The 22171-nt window shown below is 38.3% G+C and overlaps 1 protein-coding gene across 1 annotated transcript in view; it reads right to left on the bottom strand.

The window, feature by feature from the left end:
* The window catches only part of LOC101864163 (dynein heavy chain 5, axonemal), a gene marked incomplete in the record, with an annotated part of 108174 nt that overhangs the window by 18885 nt on the left and 67118 nt on the right, over positions 1-22171 (bottom strand). Inside the window, 19 exon segments of the mRNA XM_013085493.2 lie at positions 201-416; positions 1121-1196; positions 1878-2125; positions 2830-2957; positions 4025-4143; positions 4944-5170; positions 6055-6219; positions 7752-7905; positions 8798-9051; positions 9857-9926; positions 11450-11572; positions 13737-13900; positions 15081-15311; positions 17026-17241; positions 18339-18473; positions 18782-18924; positions 20151-20400; positions 21134-21274; positions 21597-21838. Of these exon segments, the coding sequence (XP_012940947.1) occupies positions 201-416; positions 1121-1196; positions 1878-2125; positions 2830-2957; positions 4025-4143; positions 4944-5170; positions 6055-6219; positions 7752-7905; positions 8798-9051; positions 9857-9926; positions 11450-11572; positions 13737-13900; positions 15081-15311; positions 17026-17241; positions 18339-18473; positions 18782-18924; positions 20151-20400; positions 21134-21274; positions 21597-21838 (3302 nt within the window).

Here is a 22171-nt window from a genome sequence, read left to right as displayed (position 1 = left end):
ATTTGAGTATTTACATACGCCTTTGTAAAATACATTTTCCAAGGTGAAAGATAAAGTGGAATTCCTTTATTTCAATATATATATTTGTTACCTTCTGCGGCAAAACCTCTTTGTCAGCGAAATATAACGAGTGCATACAAATGGAAAGAATCGGTTACTTAAGGTGCAAACAGTCTTTGTTGAAAGGAAAAATTGTTTACCTTGAGAGGCAAAACCTCTTTGTTGATGAAGTAGAAAGTGTACATAGACTTTGTCCAGGACAGCAGACCAGCCACGTCACCGCAGACGTTCTTGGCAATCTCCAGGGTGTAGTCCTCCGCTGCCAGGTACGGCTCCACAAACTCACACATCTCATCATTGATTTTGTCTTTGTCAAACTCCACCAAGTTCTTCAGGAAGTTGGTGTCAGCCATGAGCTGGGGGAAACAAAAAGCAACTTTTAGAAACAAAGTAAGAACAGTTCTTTTAAACGTCAAAGTTCAGAAAAGAAGTTGGAAAAGTTCACCATGAAGTCTGTGTCTGTCATTTCCGTTGAAAAATATTTAGGTAACGTAAAAATAAATTACAAGAAATGATAATCTGTGTTGAAAAACTATGGGGGCAAGGGGGTTGGGGTGATGGAAGAAAAAGAAAAGTCACCTGGGATGGTCAAGGTTCTTAAATGGACAGCACTTTTGTTTTTTCTCAGGATGTAATTCTGCACTAAAAATCTTTGGAGAATTTATTCAAGTACATTTACTTTTCCTGTATCCCATATTCTTTAGCAATAAATTTCACATTAACAGGAAAATAATAGCTGCCCCAATATTTTCAGCACCTGAGTATTTATAAGCAGCATGTAGTAAAAAAAAAAAAGAAAAAAAGAAAAAAAAAAAAGAAAAAGAAAGCGTAAAATGATAGATATTTTTTTCAACAGTCAGCCTCTTTTTGACCATGTTCTTTATTTCCAGAATGAATCTTCAGTAGAGCACAAAGATATGTACACAGGCCAGCAAAGCACTGCTTAACATGACAATTCAAAAGGTGAGAAAGCTATCCGCCTTTCATTGAAGAAAGAAAAACAAGTGTACTCCCCTTTTTCCAACCCCTTGTCCCCTTTAAGAATAATGGGCAAAAATACCTTCAAAGAATGGTTCCAAGATGGCTTGACAAATTCTGGTCTGTCAGGGTCAACTGTCACTGGATTCAGCTTGCTCCTACAAGAAAACAACAGTTGTGTACTCAATGCAAAAAATACATCCAAAATAGAGACAGAGAAACAGAATGTTCATTTAAACTTGACAAAAGGGCAAATCAAACCCAAACATTACCCATAAACTGAGTTGTTGGCCAGGTCAGGAAAATATGAATAAGATTTTTTGCTTACATTGAATGAAAGAGATGCAAAAGAATTAAGAACATTTATGTCATTATAAAGATTTCATGAAACAACAAAAAAAAAATTAAAAAGATGAAACCCAGACTACAAGTGTCTGTGTCTACTTCTGATTCTAAATAAACACACAGAAACACACACATATGCATATATGCTCATGTTAAATAGTGGTCCAACTTGAGTGATCATGACAAGATGGCCACCACATATTAGTGGGAGCAGACATAAGAACAATAGTAAAACTGAATGGATACAAAAAGTTCTGAACAACACTCCCTCCCATCTTCCCTCCCACCCTCCCTCCCTCCCTCCTTCCCTCCCACCCTCCCTCCCACCTTCCCTCCCACCCTCCCTCCCACCTTCCCTCCCACCTTCCCTCACCCTCCCTCCCACCTTCCCTCCCACCTTCCCTCCCACCTCCACATGAAAGGCAAACAAGGAAAAATACGGGCAGGAAAAACAGAAATACAGAATGATGAACGCACTAAATATCTTCCTGTACCTGAACAAAATGAGCACACAGTCCATGATCCTCATGATGAGATGTGGAGGTTTGCCCAGACGTCTGACAGTGGCAATGTGAGCCGGCTTGATGGTGTTCAGGGCAGCCTCAGCCTCCTCCAGGGCCGGGCGAGCCGCCTCCAGCTTTTCCATGGCGATGGCCTTGTCTGTGGCGATGTTGTCCACAATGCTCTGAGCTTTGTCCTTCACCTTCTGCACCTGGTTCTTCACTTTCTCAGCAGCTTGAGCCTGCGTATGAGAAAAGGGGACGATATAAATTTCAAAGACCCACGAGACCTTTCAACTTTCAGCTCATATGTCTTAAAGTTTTGTATCATGATTCTTGCAAAGAAAATCACTCTGTGATGCTAGAAACCGTATTTGAGTCATTCAAGATTTTGGAGCATTTGAATTGAAATGTTTTAAAAAATAACCAGTGTATGATCCATCTCCTGTGAGGCTTGATCATGGGGAGAGGTTTGCAACTCTTTCAGGAAGCAAACTCTGCACTGCAAAGTGCAGCTGTCAAATATTTTTGCCAATTATTTTTTAAAACTACAATTATAAAGAACACATGATAGGACACAAATTCAAGACTTCTAATAAATTGTTTTATAGCCTACTTACCTTTGATGCTCTCAATTTTAACTGCAATCTAGTGTTTCCAAACATAACAGACCTTGTATTTAAGGCCGTTCAAAAAGGTAACTTCTCCTGTCATACATTCTTTAAATTGTTTTCAAAAGACAAATTACTGTAACAATCGGCTTTAGATTTTAGAGGTTTTATTGCCAATACACAAGTGGAGTGCCTTTTGAGCTTACAAAGTTCTCAGAGCTAAAACTTGTTTCAATTTCCAGAGCACATTCAACATTAAGGGCTACAAAGCAATAACAAGTCAGAGTAAAGAACAGATGTAATATTTTAACTTGACAGTTCTCTACTTCTCTCACCTGAATGGTAACCTGCTTGAGTACAGCCTCTGCTTTCTCGGAAGCAATGGCCAGTTCCTTCTCCTTGACAGCCAGCTCCTTGCTCAGCTCTGCCACAGCCTGGGAGGCCTCCACCAGCTTTTCCAAACCTGAGGTAAAAACATGTTATTTGATTTCGACTGTAATACGGGGTGCTCACTACGGACGGGATCGGCCGATCGGGCCGATTGCCCGACTCGATCGCCTCAAAAACAAACGTGTTTGTTTTCAGTTTCAGGCGATCCAGTCGGGCGATCGGCCCGATCCAGCTGTAGTGGGCACCCCGTATAACATGATATAAAAGAGTTAAAACATGTTATTTGATTTCGACTGTAACACGATATAAAAGAGCTAAAACATGTTATTTGATTTCGACTGTAACACGATATAAAAGACCTAAAACGTGTTATTTCATTTCGACTGTAACACGATATAAAAGAGCTAAAACATGTCAATTTCGACTGTAACACGATATAGCACAGCTTCTATCTTTACAACATTGGCTTTGTCTGTAAGCAGAGATCTGCATGAACAGATCACATGAATGAGAATGAGAAGTGTTATGAGCCTGATTTACCTGAGCCATTCAACCAAGAGGAAGCCTGATTTATCTACATTTTCAACCTTAATTAACATGAAGGCAAATTCCAGTTTTCAAATTAACATTGTTTCTAAACAAAACCGAGCAAGTATCTAAAGCCCCTTCCAAACTATGGAATTTCAACAGATGTGTATTCAAAGAAACTTAGATCTGTTATGGTCAAATTTTACAACAACTTCTAAAGAGAATTCTAGCTTGTCGCACAAAATGTTTTCTCTACACTACCAATAAACCATGTAGCCCCACTTTACTCTTTATCCTTTCACAATGGTCACCCATTTATCATAAAATTATTCTTTTCCTCAAATCCTGTTGTGACCTGTTTTTGTCTATTATTATCATTCAAGTCAAGAACAAAGAAAACAGATACTTTTGGCAAAAGGAATATTTTAAAGAAATAAATTAGAAACAAGGCATTTTGAACTGAGGTATCTCCTTCAAAAATTAAAAAATTATAGAACTGGTAAATGAGAGTAAACTTTTGTAAGGTCAGTTGCTGACACCCATTCTGTTGAGCAATAGAATCTCCAGTTCTAAATCTAAATTTAAAGAGTAAACATTTTCTGAGCGCCATACCTGTGTTCATTCTGTTGGCTAGCTCGCCAATCATGGTCTTCTTTTCAGAGTACACGGTCTTGTAGCCATTGATGAAGGAGAGGTATGACTTGGGGGTCACATGAGTTGCCCGACGATACCTGGTTGTGGAGGCAAACATTTAAGTAACTATTTAGATGTGAAGGAGTAAGGAATGTAAAAATGGTTTCTGTAGCCTACAAAATTTATGTCTGATACAATTTCAGTTTATGGTAAAGAATGATTACTGAGAACATAATCACCCTCCCATTCCAATTAACTTTCAAAAAGTGTACACATTCTCTCATCAAATAAATACACAACACTTTGCTTGCAAACAAAGTGCAAAAGACAATGACAAGACACAAAATCACAAACAGTGGACTCATTCATCATCTATGTTTCTTTTACAATAAACCATGCATGTCAAATCTTTACAAATGCACTTTTTGTTTCTACACCGTTTTTTTATTTCCTAAAATTAATAAACAGATAAATAATAATAGTTTGCCCGCCATAAAATAATGATGATCTTTAACATTCAAGGTGGAAGAGAAGTTATAGACAGTGGTAACTACTGCAGGCAACGAGCATAGTAAAGAGAGAAAAGGTAAAGGAAATAATAGCAATCAACTGATATTGATCACAAACATCACACTTGCCAAACAATGCCTCAAAGTAATATGTATTTTCTTTAAATAATAAATGTGGTAAAACTACAAATTACATTTTACAAGCGCTCATACGACCTCATGCAGTTCCAGGCGCCGTAAAATATTTACCAAAACATTTTACAGTTTTTCTCTACAAAGTGGCATTTCTATTGTCTCTCCTTGATGAATATTTTCCGTAACACCTGAATGAAACTGAAACTAAGAGACCAAACTTCCATCCATAAGGTACAACTAAACAGAGCCAGTACCTCTGGAAATAGTCAGTGCAGCTCTCGGCCACCCCATCGTGAATGATGCCCATCGTGTGGATGACCTGTTTCTTCACCTCCTCACTGCACACAATCTCAAAGTCAGACAGGAAGTGATCCGCCACAGCAATCAGGGCATCTTTCGGCCACCGCTGGAACCAGTCCATGGTGCAGCCCGAGATGAGCCCAGGGAACTTCAGTGCCCTCTGTCGGAATTTCTCACCCACCTACGACAAGAGAAACGTTTTACAGTGTTACTGTTTTCTAAATACTCCTTACAGTGTTACTCTCTTCTAAATACTCCTTACAGTGTTACTGTCTTCTAAATACTCCTTACAGTGTTACTGTCTTCTAAATACTCCTTACAGTGTTACTCTCTTCTAAATACTCCTTACAGTGTTACTCTCTTCTAAATACTCCTTACAGTGTTACTGTCTTCTAAATACTCCTTACAGTGTTACTGTCTTCTAAATACTCCTTACAGTGTTACTGTCTTCTAAATACTCCTTACAGTGTTACTGTCTTCTAAATACTCCTTACAGTGTTACTCTCTTCTAAATACTCCTTACAGTGTCACTCTCTTCTTAATACTCCTTACAGTGTTACTCTCTTCTAAATACTCCTTACAGTGTTACTGTCTTCTAAATACTCCTTACAGTGTTACTCTCTTACAGTGCTACTCTCTTCTAAATACTCCAGTGAAAACTATCCAAGATGACCACCCATTGTCAAGGATAAAAGTGGATGTCTTAAGCAGGTGGACGTCTTTGACAATGTCAGTATAAAGAAGAAGAAACACAAGGCAAGAAATGGGAAGGGCCATTACACAGGTGATTTTCTTGGACAGGTGACAGTTAGAGCTGGTTCCACTTTACTTTAGTAAGAGCTGAAGTCGGTTCCAAAGAACTAAAACTTAGTATATATTCTTTGAAAACCAAATTCAGAGTAAATACTTTTTAATGACAAACACAATTTATAAATATTATGATAATTATTAGTGACTTCATTGTGCTGGATAATTATTTTTTTTTAAATGTAGATTGAAAATAAACCAAAGTGGAATTTGTTAATTAAAAGAAAGTAATGAGTTCAGGACTCGAGTTTTTCCTACCGGAGAGAAGCAAAGGGACACGTGAAGATTTGCCCTGACACGTGAGAGGTAGTACTCATACAGGTTCTCATTGCTGGGGGGTCTGCGGGGATGCTCTTTCTTCATTATCGGTACCAATTCTCCCAGAATCTCATCCATCTCATCTCTTGCAAACAAGTTGGACACCTGTGAGGTTTAAAAAAAAATGAGAAGAAGAATAAGCAATATAATATAAAGGTCAGAAACATGAGATGATGATCAATCAATCCACTGATAGCATTTCATAGTGATCCTATAGAGCTTCCTTTTCAAATCTCAAAAATCTATCTATAATCACTTTATACACCTGGAACAATTATACATATATCAGAAACTGGCTTAAATGATTTATACACCTGGAACAATTATACATATATCAGAAACTGGCTTAAATGATTTATACACCTGGAACAATTATACATATATCAGAAACTGGCTTAAATGATTTATACACCTGGAACAATTATACATATATCAGAAACTGGCTTAAATGATTTATACACCTGGAACAATTATACATATATCAGAAACTGGCTTAAATGATTTATACACCTGGAACAATTATACATACATTAGAAACTGGCTTAAATGATTTATACACCTGGAACAATTATACATATATTAGAAACTGGCTTAAATGATTTATACACCTGGAACAATTATACATATATTAGAAACTGGCTGGGCCCCCTTTCGATGAAAGGAATGATCGGCGGTGCCTATACGTTCTTATACTAACCGTTCTCTGACCGTCTAGGCCGGTGCTTTAATATCAACTAAAAGTCATTGGCCTACTATATTTACACTCTACTGGAATGGGGCAATAAATCTTGAGAGATGCAAAAAATTATAAGGTCTAGATCTATACTCTCAAAACAAAATGCGCCTCGCGAAATGTCACTTCCGGATTTTCTAAAATTACAGTGACAGAAGCGTCGGCCTACAAAAGCGATCGGCAAAATAAAGAAATGTAGCTTTTTGCAGCAAAACTGAAAAAACGAAGGGCGGCATGCTCTGGAGAATATTTTAAAGAATCTTCTGGCGAAAACCGCATGTCGATCGATGCTGCCATTAAAAAGCCTTTTGAATAGCAAAATTCGGCCACCACAAATAGATAACAGAAGAGACATTGCAAGATTACATGGGTAATCAAAGACTACTGTGATGTGGGCACAGTACAAGGATGCAGGAGGAGAGGAAGGCAGACAAAAATGAGAGGACAACATCTCAGGGTGGACAGGTATACGACAATATGGGGCTATGAGAAAGTCCAGCTCTCAAAAGGAGAGGAATGAGACGGGTAGAACGTTATCTGTGATACTAAGGGATTGATGATGATGATGATGATGATGATGATGATGATGATGATGATGATGATGATGATTTTTCGTTTCCTTAATGGACCTGACGGACTTCAAGAAGAAATCTTCGAGTGAGAGCGAGGCTCTTTTTCGGCTCCATTGTCAATATGCTTAGCGGCACCTCCACTCGTCCAAATAACTCTATTCGAATTGCCATTGTTCCTGGACATTCAAACATGTGATGATGATGATGATGATGATGATGATGATGATGATGATGATGATATTATGATGATGAACAAAAAAGAAAAAGTACTGACTTAAAAATAATGCCTAGTAGTGTAATTCCAACCAAATTTCAAAGGAAGAAACACTGACCACTCCAGAGGAGAGCATGTTGTTGAGATACTCCAGAAATCCTTCATCCTTGATCTCCTGGTCAGTAAAGATGAAGGTGATACCTTTGCCTTGCTGCCCAGCTGTTCTGTACAAGAACTTCAGGTCTTCCAAAAGGTTCGACACATTGTATGATCTGAGCAACAGAAGAGATGAGCACAATGTGAATAAAGTTTGAGACAAATCTCTTGTTGAAATTATATACTTCTGCATTTTAAAACATAAGGGGACATAAGGGGTGAAGAAAGAATAGCAGTTAATTATATCTTGATGAAAATATAAACTATTCAAGAGTATTTGGATCAGATAGATATATATATGCTGGAGTTAGTGACAGACACATACTTTTTACCACTTTCTACTCATGTCAGTTTTTCTGAAGCTTCCTGATCTCTATTTTTTTTTCATGATTTGTGAGGCAGCGTGGTGGAATCAGGCTCTTGTCAGTTTTTGGGCATGGAGAGTTATTGGTATCATCTTAAAGCTTGTTCACTTGTCTTTATTTGAATGAAAAAAAATATCCATTTATCTTGAATACAAGTCGAGATATTTGTGAATGAAAAAGGTGGGGGTCACCCGTTTTCAGAAGTAAAATTAGCATGAAAATGGCCGTCAAAGATTAGTTATTTCCTTAGCTTAAGAGTCAGTGGTAACTGAAAATTTACATTTTTTGTGCCTTTAATCAACGTTTTTCTGAAAAATCCTCACAAAAATGAGTTCTTCAATAGGCATGACGAGTCTTGAGCCAAAAAATAAAAATTTGATAAAAATTCACAAACCTGCGGAAAAATGCAAGTTTCTTCACTTTGATTATTTTGACAAGCGCCTGATTCCACCACGCTGCCTCACAAATATATTCCACCCCTAAACAAAAGCACAATGCCCTTATACTCAAATTGCAGCAAAATACTACACAGAACTTTGAAATTTGTCAATTTTTTCACACAGACAAGAAATTGCAATTCAAGAGAAATCCTGAGGAGAATTATTTCTGACTGGTCATAAGCAAAACCATCTCCGTTACAGACCTGGTAAGTGTGATCTGGAAAGTCTTGTAGCCAGCAATGAAGGAGGCCAGTCTTGTCAGCGACTGTTTCCCTGAACCTCCGACTCCCACCAAGAGGGCGTGGCCCCGTGGGGTGCGGATGATGCGTGAGACCTTGACCAGGTGAGTCATGGCGTCCTTGAAGAAGACCAGGTCCATGCCAGCTCCACGAATGCTGTCGTTGTACTGTTGCAGGAACATGGACAGCCTCTCCTCCAGCTGGTGGAAACTCTCAATCTGTGATCACGAAGCAAGAAAAGCTTGTTTTAGTTTAGTTTTAGTAGAGGTTTTACGGCGCTCGCAACTGCAGAAGGTCATATGAGCGCCTAAACATTAGAGGTGTTAAAAACATAAAAAAGAAGAAGGGGAGAAAAGGACGATAGATGTTGTCATGATATTCGATACTTATACTTGAATATAGTGAAGATGTTCGATACGAAAATAAACACTTCCCTTCCCTATGAAATCAATATGGCTGAATGTTTATTATCGTCTTGTGCTCATCTGACTTTGATCAAATATGAAGAATACATAACATCATAACAGATGTTTGATAGGGAAAAAAAAAGCAAGCCACACCAGAGGTTGTTTGTTTGGGTTTTTTTGTTTGTTTGAGTAAAGAGAAGCACATCAAGACAATAATGGTTATTTCATGAAGAGAAAAAAAGAGACAGACAGATCACTAATGAGACAGTTTAAAGTAAGACCTCCCAGTGGTGCCCTCCAACCACCTGCTGAAGAAGGTTGAAAGAACAGGAGGGATGAAAGATGTCAGACTGAAGACAAAGGAACAGAAAGAAAGAAAGAAAGATCATGGATGAAGAACAAGTGAATAAGCACAACCAAAGATGAATAAATAGATTTAAGAAGGAATAAGGGTACTACATTCAATCAAAACACACCAATTCATGTTCAGAAGCTTAAAAATATCCTAATTTTCAAAGAGATTTTTTGGGGGATAAGTTCAAGCATAAACATTATCACTTGTGGCTTCTATTATATTGAGAAAGTAGTTGAACTGGGACTCAAACATAGAACTCACGGGCTCATAGATTTTGGGCATGTCAAAGTCAGCATCCTCAGGCTCCTCTCCTGTGGCTTCTGGGGCATCTCTGCAAACATAATAAATGATGTATTTTAGAATTTAAAGCTTCATTTACCTACTAAGATCAGATTTTTGTGTGTTTTCATAAGTGTTTTTCGGCACTTCCAACCCAATTAGGTCATATAATTGCCAAAGATTAGAGGTGTTACAAGAAAGTTAACAAACACAAAAAGAAGGAGAGATAAGGATGAAAGTTGTTTGAGAATAAAGGAGCAAATCACACCAGAGCATCCCCCAACCACCTATCAAGATGAGCTATATTCCCTAATCACAAGCTTCATTCACAAAACTACAACACTATTTACCCACTATAAAATCAAGCTTCATTTATCCAACAAAATGCTCCATTCCCCTTTTGGAAGCTTAATCTATCCTACCAACATTTCACAAACGAACAAGCGTCGTTACCCACTATAAGCTTACTCTTAACTTACAAAAAAAAGTTTTATTTACCGGTCCACCTCAAACTCGTGAGGATCCATACTTATTCAGTTCCATGAAATATAGATTCTAAATAGCAATATTTTCTCAAAAGGCCTCACAAAAAAGACACTGATGAAGGATGCACCAAGAGAAAATGCAATAGAATGCCAGAGCCAGTGCTTATATTTATTTTCAAAATTTACACACAGAAGGATAAGGTGTAACTGCTATAAAAAGAAAGCAGGTTCTTTTCACTGAAGAAGAGTTTTCAAACACTGCATGCTTTATTTTCTCTGTCGTTTATTAATAAATGCATTATTATGGAAACCCCCATCTCCTTCTTCAAAAATAAAAATCATTCATAACTTGAATCCCTTTTTCAGGTAGACTTTTAATCAGCACTGTTTGAAATGCAGTGTAAATTAACTGTTTTTTACGTAAGAAATAGTTGTTGCTACTTATACTTAATAAAAGAATGTACCCAAGGATTTTCACAGTACAATCTCATGAAGTGGTATAAAACTATTTTTTCATTGTCTCGGAGAAGACAGTAAGTTGTAGTAGCATTGTCACATAAGAACAACACTGTGGAATTGTGTGATGTAATCTAATTTTGGCCCCAATAGTCCACTCTGGCATATTGCCGAAAAGCCGCTAAAAACGCAAATGTTACCTGACCACTATTGTACGACTGCACAAGAATAAAGACAAACCTGATCACAGCTTTTGCCTTCTTAACTAATTCTCTCATCTCTGTGTACTTAAGACTTAATACACCACAGGAATAATGTACATTGCACAATAGCTGTTGTAACAGTAACGTAACATATTGGTATTTAAACAGTACCTTTCTTTTAATCAGTAGTCATTTTTCCGTAACATTGTACTAGAGGACAAAAATAAAATAAAGAGCCCTTTCAAGCATATGTTTCTTCATTTTCTCTAAAACTGTTTGCCCCCACAAACCGAACAATAGTAAAACACAGCTATGGGTTTCCTCACTTTTAAATGATTATGACATGGCTTTAACCTGTTTTTGCCTTGTCTCAGAAAAGACAGTGAGTTGTATTACCATAGCTGCATAAAAAACAACACAGCCTTGCCCACCTCATGAAGTCAGTGAATATCATGTTGTTGATGACCATCTCTCCGGCATCCTCACTGACCTCCTCTGTCACAATACGCTTGACCGTTTTCTCAAACCACTGCAGGTCTTCATAACGCACGAACCTGTTAGTCAAATGTGTGTGCACCACAGCAAGACAAACAAACAACGCAGTGAGTGACCAAGCAGTGATGGACAATACATTACACAGTCATAGGGTGCAAGGGAACAAGACAGTGTCTTGTCCAGTGAGAGTTCGGCTCATCTACAGCTGAGTCTGAAAACAAAACAACTGGTCGCTGGCAATCAAGAGTTAAGCAACGATATACACAGAGGAATATCTAACTCTAACTTCATCACTACCCAGCATGAGAAAGGCCGCGAAGTTACTAACTTTGAAATTATAGAGGTTTTTGTTATTGAAAGTTGATGAAATTTCAGAAGAAGATTACCAAAAAAAACATTTTAAAAAAAGACATGAAATCATTCTATTTATGTCAAAAAGTTTAAATCACAATTGTGCTAATCTTCCATCTAAAACCTGGCAGAGTTTTGAGCTCTACAAAGGTCGACAGCAGTTTCATGCAAGATAGTGAATGGGTTAGTTTTGACATAATAAATCTTGGACAAAACATAAATTATTAAGTGTGGAGAACAACAGCTAGTCTTGTCACCAAAAAGGTCTGCCTCTTGTGGTTTTCCCTGCACTTCATCAACTATTTTCTACATGAAAATTTGAGAAGAGAAGAAACAACTTCAGAAAAGATTGACAGGGTGGGGGCAGTAAGAAGTGAAAAAAAATGTGCGCCCAGCTAAAAACTTTCACCACTTGCAGAAATAGAAATGTGGAACAATTCGAGAGTGAAGTCACCACAGCATTCCATGTGCAATAGTGCTGGACACTGGACTGCAAAACGTCAGCACCCTTCAAGTGTGCATCTGTGGGCTGTCACACACACAATGTGCTGCTTATCTTTGCTCAAGAAATACCTCATAAAGTCTACAAACAGATGGACTGGGTCTAAATAAGTTGTTATAGCTTCTCCACATTCCTCCTGCATCACACGACTCATCGATTTTGTGAACCACGTGCCATCCTCTCGGCTTGTGAACCTGTTAAATTTAGCATCAGTACGAGAGAATAAAGACAGTTAACCAAATCAAAATTTCTCCTATGCTTTAATGCCTGAAAAAAAGAGCGGCGTGTGTTGACCAATGAACTGCTGTGTGGTCATAGGTTTGTTTTCACATTCACTTGCAAAGTTAAAGGATCTTACCTTCACATACACATATAATAAATTAGTTCTATTATTCACCAACAGTATGACAGTGCCCAGCCACCATTCAGGTGCAAAAAACGATGTGTAAGAGATGGGCATAAATCTTCTCCTACACATTCTGCGTCTCTCAACCTGTTATCACTATTAGCAACAAAACGATGTGTAAGAGATGGGCATAAATCTTCTCCTACACATTCTGCATCTCTCAACCTGTTATCACTATTAGCAACAAAACGATGTGTAAGAGATGGGCATAAATCTTCTCCTACACATTCTGCGTCTCTCAACCTGTTATCACTATTAGCAACAACATAAAGCATAGAGCTTTTGATCAGGAGAGATCTAATTAAGTGACTTCCACACTGAAGACATTTCAGTCAAAGTCAAATGGTCTTGCACATACAACAACAGCTGCAGAGGTCTGTGAGGTAAAAAAAGCACAAAGTTGAGTGAGACAAAATTCATAACAGCAGACATAATGCAATTCTGAAATATACACACAAAAATCATATTAAGAAAAAGGTTTGTGATAAGACAAGTCTATATCCTGAGTGCTAGCAGTGCCAATGTTAGACACTTTGGGTTCCAGCTCAAAAATACACTGGAAAAAAAACCAATCTGTTTTCAAGCTTCAAATTGCAACTTTCAATTTTCTCCTGAATATTAAAATTTGAAACAGCACAAATTCAATCAAATAAAAACACCAAGTTCCAAATAATAGCTTTTTTCATGTATTAAAAAAAATGACTGTCATCAGCATTAAGTGCTGACCTTCATGATAAGTGATTGTTTATACTTTAATCCTCAATACACTTACTGTAGATAATTTAGGAGTTGGACCTTAAGATTAAGCCACAGATGCTGCTTGCGCTGATCTTACTTTTAGGCTTTACTTTGCTTTTGGATGAATAATACCTCAAATGAAAAAACAGTATATTTTTCACAATGTTCAACAGAAAAAAACTCAACCCAAAGTAAATAGAGAGGAAAAGATGAAAGAGAGGTTCACCTGTCAGCAATGACACGACAACACTCGTGTTTCCACAGTCCCATCAGGAGCTTGACGTCGGAGATCACAGAGCTCTGGGTGTTCAGCATGCCTTGCCATATGCGAGACAAATCTCTCAAGTTGAAGATGTAGTGGAACTTGGCCGGAGTTGGAAGCATTTTGATCTAGTTTGATGCAAATAAAAAATCAAGGAACAAATGTTAACTAAAGTTGAAACAGAAAGCAAGGTCTTCGAGAGAGCATTCAGATAACTATTAAATAAGTGACTACTACTTTATGCTGGTTAGAGGCAAGTTTTGGCTGAAACAGACATGAAACTGAAAAACAATAAAAAGGTCCCAAAAAAAGGAAATAAGCAGCCCTATCAACATGCAAAATATGCAAGCTGAGACCTTTAAAAACAAAAGCTATGAATCACTGGCGGGGACTTCAAAACCATTTCACAGTCGCTTTTCTCTCAAGTTTGTCCTGCATCATGAATACATATAATTCTAAAAAGTGTAATGGGACAGCCACTATTACAGTCTAATGAACAAGACATATGTGAGGCAGCGTGGTGGAATCAGGCTCTCATCAAAATAATCAAAGTGAAGAAACTTGCATTTTTCCACAGGTTTGTGAATTTTTATCAAATTTTTGTTTTTTGGCTCAACACCTTTCATGCCCATTAAAGAACTCATTTCTGTGTGGGTTTTTCTGAAAAACTTTGATTAAAGGCACAAAAAATGAAAATTTTCAGTTACCACGGACTCTTAAGCTAAGGAAATAACTAATCTTTGGCGGCCATTTTCTCACTAATTTTACCTCTGAAAACGGGTGACGCTCACCTCCTTCATTCGCAAATATCTCGACTTGTATTCAAGATAAATGGATAATTATTTTCATCAAAATAAAGGCAAGTGAATAAGCTTTAAGATGATACCAATAACTCTACATGCCCAAAAATTGACGAGAGACTGATTCCACCACGATGCCTCACATTTATTAAAAAGTGAATGTCTGCAATTTGGCTAGTGATCTGTTTTAGGCCTTACATTATGTGGACTTTCCAAACCAGAACAAAATAATTACAGTGAAGCACAATGAAGCTATTACAGAAGAGCAGAGAAAATACAAGACTAAAGCACTTAAATAGAGAATCGAACTTTATCAGGCACAAATACCATAGCTTAGCTGCCACAGGACTGATTACAACAGCAGCAGCAGCAACAACAACAACGTTAAAATCAAGGAAGTGTCTACGTACTCCCCGATTGGGGTCTACGTAGTCATGGTGTCTAGGTGGACCCCAAAATGTTGGATTGTGATTGGCTCGCTTAACTTAAACTTCAGCTCAATACTGACCTTGGTAAGCTGCCATAACCTTCTGGTGATAGGCACCAGACTGGTGACCATTGCCACCACGTCATCAGAGAAACCTCTCTCCTTGCAGTAGTGTCCTGAGCCAATCACACTGAAGATCTTGTCAATGGATGGGTTGGAGGGAAGGGTGCAGTTGAAAATGGCAAACTGACGCTTCAGACGCTGAGGAATGTCATTTCTGCCACCTCCAGGCTGGATCATGGCAGCCAGGAACTGGAAAAATAAAAGAAGATGCAATAATTTACTTAAGATGACAATTACAAGTAAAATTTATTAAGCATTTAATCCATACCTTAGCGCTGAACTTTGACTTTAATTTGGACATACACAATGTGTTATCAGGATCCCTTTTCCTGTACTTCCCTTTGCCTGAAAAGGATTTTCAATATTTTGTCTTTATTCCACTGTGTATAGATGAAGTGGATTTGGCGGAGGTTAAAGTAAAGGGCCTGATCAACTCATTCCTCCAGGGGGATTTATACAGTCTTGCCACAAAAGTTGGAAATTTATTCTTATATTATACATGGGGATGAAAAAAAATGTGCTTCTCTTATGTATCTTTCATGACAAGTGTCACATGTCATATACATAATATTCATCAGAAAAGGATGGGGACTAACAAAATCACATCCAAAATGGGGATTAATAGATGGGACAAAAGTCACCTGTGAGCATTAACAAATTCAGTGAGAAGCTGATTCAACTTCATTTGAGATAATGCCTACATATATATAGATGATCAGCACAGCAGGAAATTGCATAAACACAGACGGTTGGCATGGAATGAGTTACAGTGTTTTCAACAGGCCCTAAAAAGTCAACGTGATTGCTAATACCTGCATTTAAGCTATAACACTTCTTCTGTACACAGCATTAGAATGCCCTCTATTACCTCAAAAAAACATGTGAGAGGAGGCTTCTTTCCCGCCAACAACTAAGTAGCCAACATTTAAAATGTTTATCAATGTACATCTAGCCTCTGACAGTAAAGATCTTGTCAGTTTGATAGTGTTTGAGCGCGTGAAATCCGCAGCTTGCACTGTATGCTTCCGCGGAAGCTGAGAATGTTTCTAAGTGTTCTCAGAGGGTCTGCTGGGGTAATAATAGTTGTAGAGCGCATAGAGCAAGCTCTTGAGCATGGATATGCGCTATATAAATGCAATTATTATTATTTATTGTAAAGGTGATAGACTTCAAGTGTCTGATGGCAGAGCACACATTCACCTGAAACAAGATCACACTAAGCCAGCAGGCTTACATATAAACATTACACACAGGAAAATATAAAAGCAAGGATATAAACTCCAATGCCATGCAGCACAAAATAAGAAAAAGAATCGTAAACACAGGCTAAAAAATGTGTCCCACACGTACAAATACAAGTGGGACTACGTTATTGCTGTTTTACTACACAAGCTAATTGATGCCATTTGTGAGGCAGCGTGGTGGAATCAGGCTCTCATCAATTTTTGGGCATGTAGAGTTATTGAAATTAACTTAAAGCTTGTTCACTTGTCTTTATTTGGATGAAAAAATTATCCATTTATCTTGAATACAAGTCGAGATATTTGCGAAAGAAGGAGGTGGGGGTAACCTGTTTTCAGGGGTAAACTTAGTGAGAAAATGGCCGCCAAAGATTAGTTATTTCCTTAGCTTAAGAGTCCGTGGTAACCGAAAATTTACATTTTTTGGTGCCTTTAATCAACGTTTTTCAGAAAAATAAACACAGAAATTAGTTATTTAATGGGCATGAAGATGTTGAGCCAAAAAACAAAAATTTGATAAAAATTCACAAACCTGTGGAAAAATGTAAGTTTCTTCACTTTGATTATTTTGACGAGAGCCTGATTCCACCACGCTGCCTCCCATTTATTCTCTCATTTTATCAATGTTCTCCCACTAAATGATTCACAGTCTCTATTTTGACCTGCATGTCCACAATGGTGGTGAAGTCTCCAGGCTTCTCCAAGCTGTAGAAGCCATGGTTCTCCATCAGCTGTCGGACAATCTCATTGGCGATCTGATCCTTCCATTCGTTGATCACTGGCATGTTGATATCATCAATGAACACTGTAGCTTTCTTGCCAGCTGGGGGCCCGTATGTGGAGCCCACCCTCTTGTCCACATAGCTCTCAATGGTCCTCTGAGATAATAAAAGTAATATTATGAATTGTAAGTGTTTTACAGTCTCACCAACACAATTTAGATCTTTAGGGAGGGAGATGGCACATTTTGATCCTGCCATCCAGCGCCAATCTGGGCTGAGCAGGATACAGTATCCTTACAGACAGACGGAGGTACTCAATTTGATTTTGTTTTTTAAAAATTTCCTTACAGACAGATGGAGGTACTCAAATTGATTTTTTTTTTTTTTTATTTCCTTACAGACGGAGGTACTCAATTTGATTTTGTTTTTAAAAAATTTCCTTACAGACAGACGGAGGTACTCAATTTGATTTTGTTTTAAAAAAATTTCCCTACAGACAGTCGGAGGTACTCAATTTGATTTTTTTTTTTTTTTAAATTTCCATCTGGAAACCAATTTCACATCTTCTGAGTGCCACAGCACACAGCCTAAGAGCTGGACCACAACGCTGGTGGAGTGATATGAGAAAAGTGTTGTTGTTGTTGTTGTTGTTATCGATCCAGCAACAACTGGGCTCTCACCCTTCTGTCCAATGCATTAGAAAAATGTAAGATGACATGACAGTGAGTAGAGATCTGTTGAAATAAGAGTGAACAGAGCTGAAATAAGATAAGACAAGAGGAGATAAGGAAAGGTAATCTGAGACCACATACGATAAGACAGGGTAAGATAAACTTAGAGTTGAAAGGTTTGCGTAAATTCATCACAGAGGGCAGCACAACAATAATTTGTCTAGCTGTTGTCACACAGAGTTCATACTTTTTTAGAGGACATTTGTGTGATTTTATAGGGGGCCTAAAGCAATGCATCACTACTTAATTAAAGAAAGAAAACTTTTTTTTAGAAATACATCTTAGCTCTTTTATTTTTCTCAACAGATTTTGATACTCAGTTCCCATTTCTTCCACTTCACAACAACTTTTCTGTCTTTTTGTCCTCCCTCCCTCCCCCCCTCTCTCTCTCTCTCTCTCTCCCTCTCTCTCCCTCTCTCTCTCTCTCTCTTTCTCTCCCTCCGTCACTCTCTCCTTTTCTGTCCTTTATTCTTAATCCTCTTTCCTCTTACAATATCAGAGTTACAACATTTTCTCCCGTACCTGGAACATGTATGGTGTCGTGGCAGAGGAGAAATTGACCGACTGGGCTACATGGAATTCTGGGTTGTATTGTCCCATGTAGTTGTTGATCATGACAGTCTTGGCAGTTCCTTGTTCACCAATCAGCAACACAGCCTAGCGACAGAAAAACAAAATAATGTTTGTGAAAGAAAAAGCAAATTATTGTCTTTTAAATGAGAAACTACAGCCCGTTTTGAGGTGTTGTTGCATCAAAAACTTCAGGAATATAGATTAAGTCTCACTCTTTCTTCCTAATTGCGATCTCTCCCCCCCTCTCTCTCTCTCTTTTTCTCTCGCTCTTACTCTCACTCTCCCCCCTCTCCTCCTCTCTCTCTCTCTTTCTCTCTTTCTCTCTCTGTCTCTCTCTCTCTCTCTCTCTCTCTCTCCCTCTCTCTCTCCCACCCTCCCTCTTCCTCTCTCACCTTGCTCTGTTTGGAAATAGTGTTGATGAGGAACTCTGTCCTCACGTTGTCCACATTGGGCACCAAGATGCTGGTGTACTCAGGCTCGTGGTCGGTCGGGTACACGTAATCCGTCACCTTCTTTCCCCAGTACACCCAGCTCCCTGAAAGCAAAAATTTTTTAATGTCTTAAGACTAGCTAGAATAAAAATTAAGTCTTTCCAGGTAATGTATCAATGACAGATCAGCAACAGAAGTTACATCTTTTTAAACAGAAGACCATGAAAATTACATCCGGAAAAAGTTAAATCACTGAGAAAATCACTCCATTACATTTTATGTGTCTAAGAGACTTCTATAAACTCATAATAAAGATTGCTTTCATTTTTCATGTGAGTAGTCAACGGATAGTAAAGAAGAAAGGATTTTTCTAGCGAAGAAAAAATTTGCAAGAAATAATAATAATAATAATTGCATTTATATAGCGCATATCCATGCTCAAGAGCATGCTCTATGCACTTTACAACTATTATTACCCCAGCAGACCCTCTGAGAACACTCAGAAACTTTGCATTATAAAGAACTCATACTATTTTTTCTACACACTCTACAGTTATAATAAGTTGATGGTTAGACCTCCATCCTACTTGAAAAAAAATAATTAAAAAATCAAATTTCCAATTATGCCCCCTGAACCTAGACAACAAATAGGCACCTCACCACTACGGGGATGTCAGAAAACACTAATGTGTAAAGCAGGTTTTCAAAGCCTTGTAAGTCACATCAGTATCCACCACTGAGTCTAACCAAAGATAGTAAATAACAAGATGGGACACTCAGCCAAAAAAGTGTCCGCAGGAAGTATGCTCTTTGCTTCAGATGGCGCTGCAGTCTGTTTTGAAGCTCTCTTTCGTTTTTCCAGAAGAAGAGGAATAGCACCTCCTTGCGTGCGCAGATCGACTGCTGTTCATCAGCAGTTCGGGTTCGTTCAGTGCGGAGTTTTAGGTTTTTAAAATTTTAATGACCTCTCGCCTTTCATTCTAAAGTCAAATTAAACTAAGAAAACAATCACCCTTTCCTCCGGAAGAGGTTTTTTGTCAGCGTAACCATTTTTAAAAAGCATTCTTCCGAAATTCATTCAAAAACTTGCTAGTTTCACTTTGATTTTTTAAACTCAAGTAGGATAACTCTGTTTGCTAAAGGTGCGCTTTTGCGAAGAGGACGCCACCGAATTTTGAGGACACTTTTTTAATTGGTTCAAAGAGAGAAGTGGCCCCTCTTGTTATGTAGACTCTTTGGTCTACCATAAGAGCATCCATGCAATCCACAGCCAAAAGTAGATCCCATCTTACACATTTTTTATCCCACAAATGTAATGCTAAACACATACCATCAGAATCCACCATGTAATCAAACATGGTGGCGTCAAAGCCATCTGGGATCTGTGGTAAGTCCAGTCTGATGGTCTCGTGTTTCCGCAGGAATTCCTCCATCTTGGCACGGTCATCCAGTTCAAGGAAGGCTCCAATGCTCCACATGAGAGTGAAGATGTACAAGCGCTCATAGTGTTCGCGGGTCAGGTGACCTGAGCCGTCTTTCTCGTCTTTCAAGGGGATCAGGCCAGACATGAGCTTGCATGCCTGAAGTACAAAGTAAAGTACAGAAATCTGGTTAGTCTGGTATGAGTTAAAAGGAGAGATCACATCATCAATAGTACATTATAGAAGAATGCCGCAAAAACACATGGGTCAAAATTACAGATAAAGGACATTTTTCAAGTTGATATAAAAAAGCAAGAAACATTCTCAGATCATATTGAAGACAAAAGGTGAGTCAACCTATTCTAGCTACAGTGCCAGTTCAGCTGGTATCAAGCTGAATTGTTGAGCTTTGAACCTGGTTTGAATACCAATTGGGGGCACTCTTGAGATAGGATAAAGGGAGCATTCATAGAACTTCTTACAAAATCTTAAAATACAGAAAGGGTTTCAAAAGCCATACAATGCAGTATGCACATAGCAGGGAAACACAAACTATCAAACAGATTTTCAAGTTCCAAATTTTTCTGCATATATCCTCTTTGTATTTGAAACACATACATAGCAAAATTCGTACATTACAAAGAGATTCCATGCCCCGCTGATTTCGCTATGTGCATTCTAGACGGTAGTGGGTGGTTGGCGTGTGCTCTGGTGTGGTTTGCTTCTTCTTTCCTATCAAACGTCTATCGTCCTGATCTCTCCTCCTCCTTCTATTTTGTGTTTGTTACTCTCTTGTAACACCTCTAATCTTCGGCACTTATATGACCTTATTGTGTTGCAAGTGCCATAAAACTCTTACTAAAACTAAAAGACGGTAGTACTGTGGACCTACCTGTGAGATGATGAAGGCTTCAAGGATCTCCATTTTGAATTCCAAGTTCTGCTGGGCAAAATTCCACATGTCAGTGAACGAACCCTCAAACAGAGTCATGATGACATCTCTTTCATTGAGAGGTCTGTGGTTCAGCCAACCCTGCGTGGAAGAAGGATAACAAAATATGTAAGAATAGCCTAAGTATTTTGTTAGCCAGGTGCTAAACTAGTGTACCATGATATTGGTCAGGGAGATGTCTTTTATAAATCAGAAACAATCACTGAATCAAACATGTCAGTAATTTGTGCTTGAACAACATACACAACAGATTTTTAACAAATAAAAATAATGAAAACAAGGATTGAAAATTGTTTCTGAAGCGAATGTTATATCAGTTTTGCCTCTCTTGAAAACTCTCTCAAAAGAATGAAACAATAGTTTTGCTTGACTGAACAAACGTTATTTAAAAAAAGATACACACCTGCAGAATTGGTTGCCAGCCAAGACCTGAGCTGCTCATGTACACCATGCCATTACGGGAGACAGTGGCAGGCGAGGCGTTGTCGATGTTGTGTGGCTCAAAGATGATCTTGCAGTTGGGGGCCATTGGGATTCTGTCACCATTGGCCAAGGTCAAGGTCTTGTTGTCATCAAGCACAGAGTTCAGATTTTCAATCCAAATGGCATCGACAGGCCCATCCAGCACAAGCCACACATGCTCACCTGCAGTGACACAGCAGTCATGAATAATGAATATCAGAGCTATATTTTTTTTCTTGTGAACACCTTCAATGTCACAATATCATAATCTACAAGAAAACATCTATGCATACAGTTCTCATTTGAATAATGTCTAATCATTTATTTTTTTTAAACCATTGCCTTCTTGAGGGCTTTTGCCAAGCAAATATCAACTGTTTCAGAGAAGCAAAGAATAAAACAACAGTGTGCAATAGTGTCCTTTCTTTTTTATATTGTTAACTGTGATGAGAAGACAACATGAGAGAGAGAGAGAGAGAGAGGGGGGGAGAGAGAGAGAGAGAGGGAGAGAGAGAG

The sequence above is a fragment of the Aplysia californica genome, unplaced genomic scaffold (assembly GCF_000002075.1).
Source record: "Aplysia californica isolate F4 #8 unplaced genomic scaffold, AplCal3.0 scaffold00380, whole genome shotgun sequence".
Lineage (NCBI taxonomy): Eukaryota > Metazoa > Mollusca > Gastropoda > Aplysiida > Aplysiidae > Aplysia > Aplysia californica.
The sequence above is the reverse complement of the archived record's forward strand: the minus strand, read 5'-3'. Positions and strand labels throughout refer to the sequence as shown.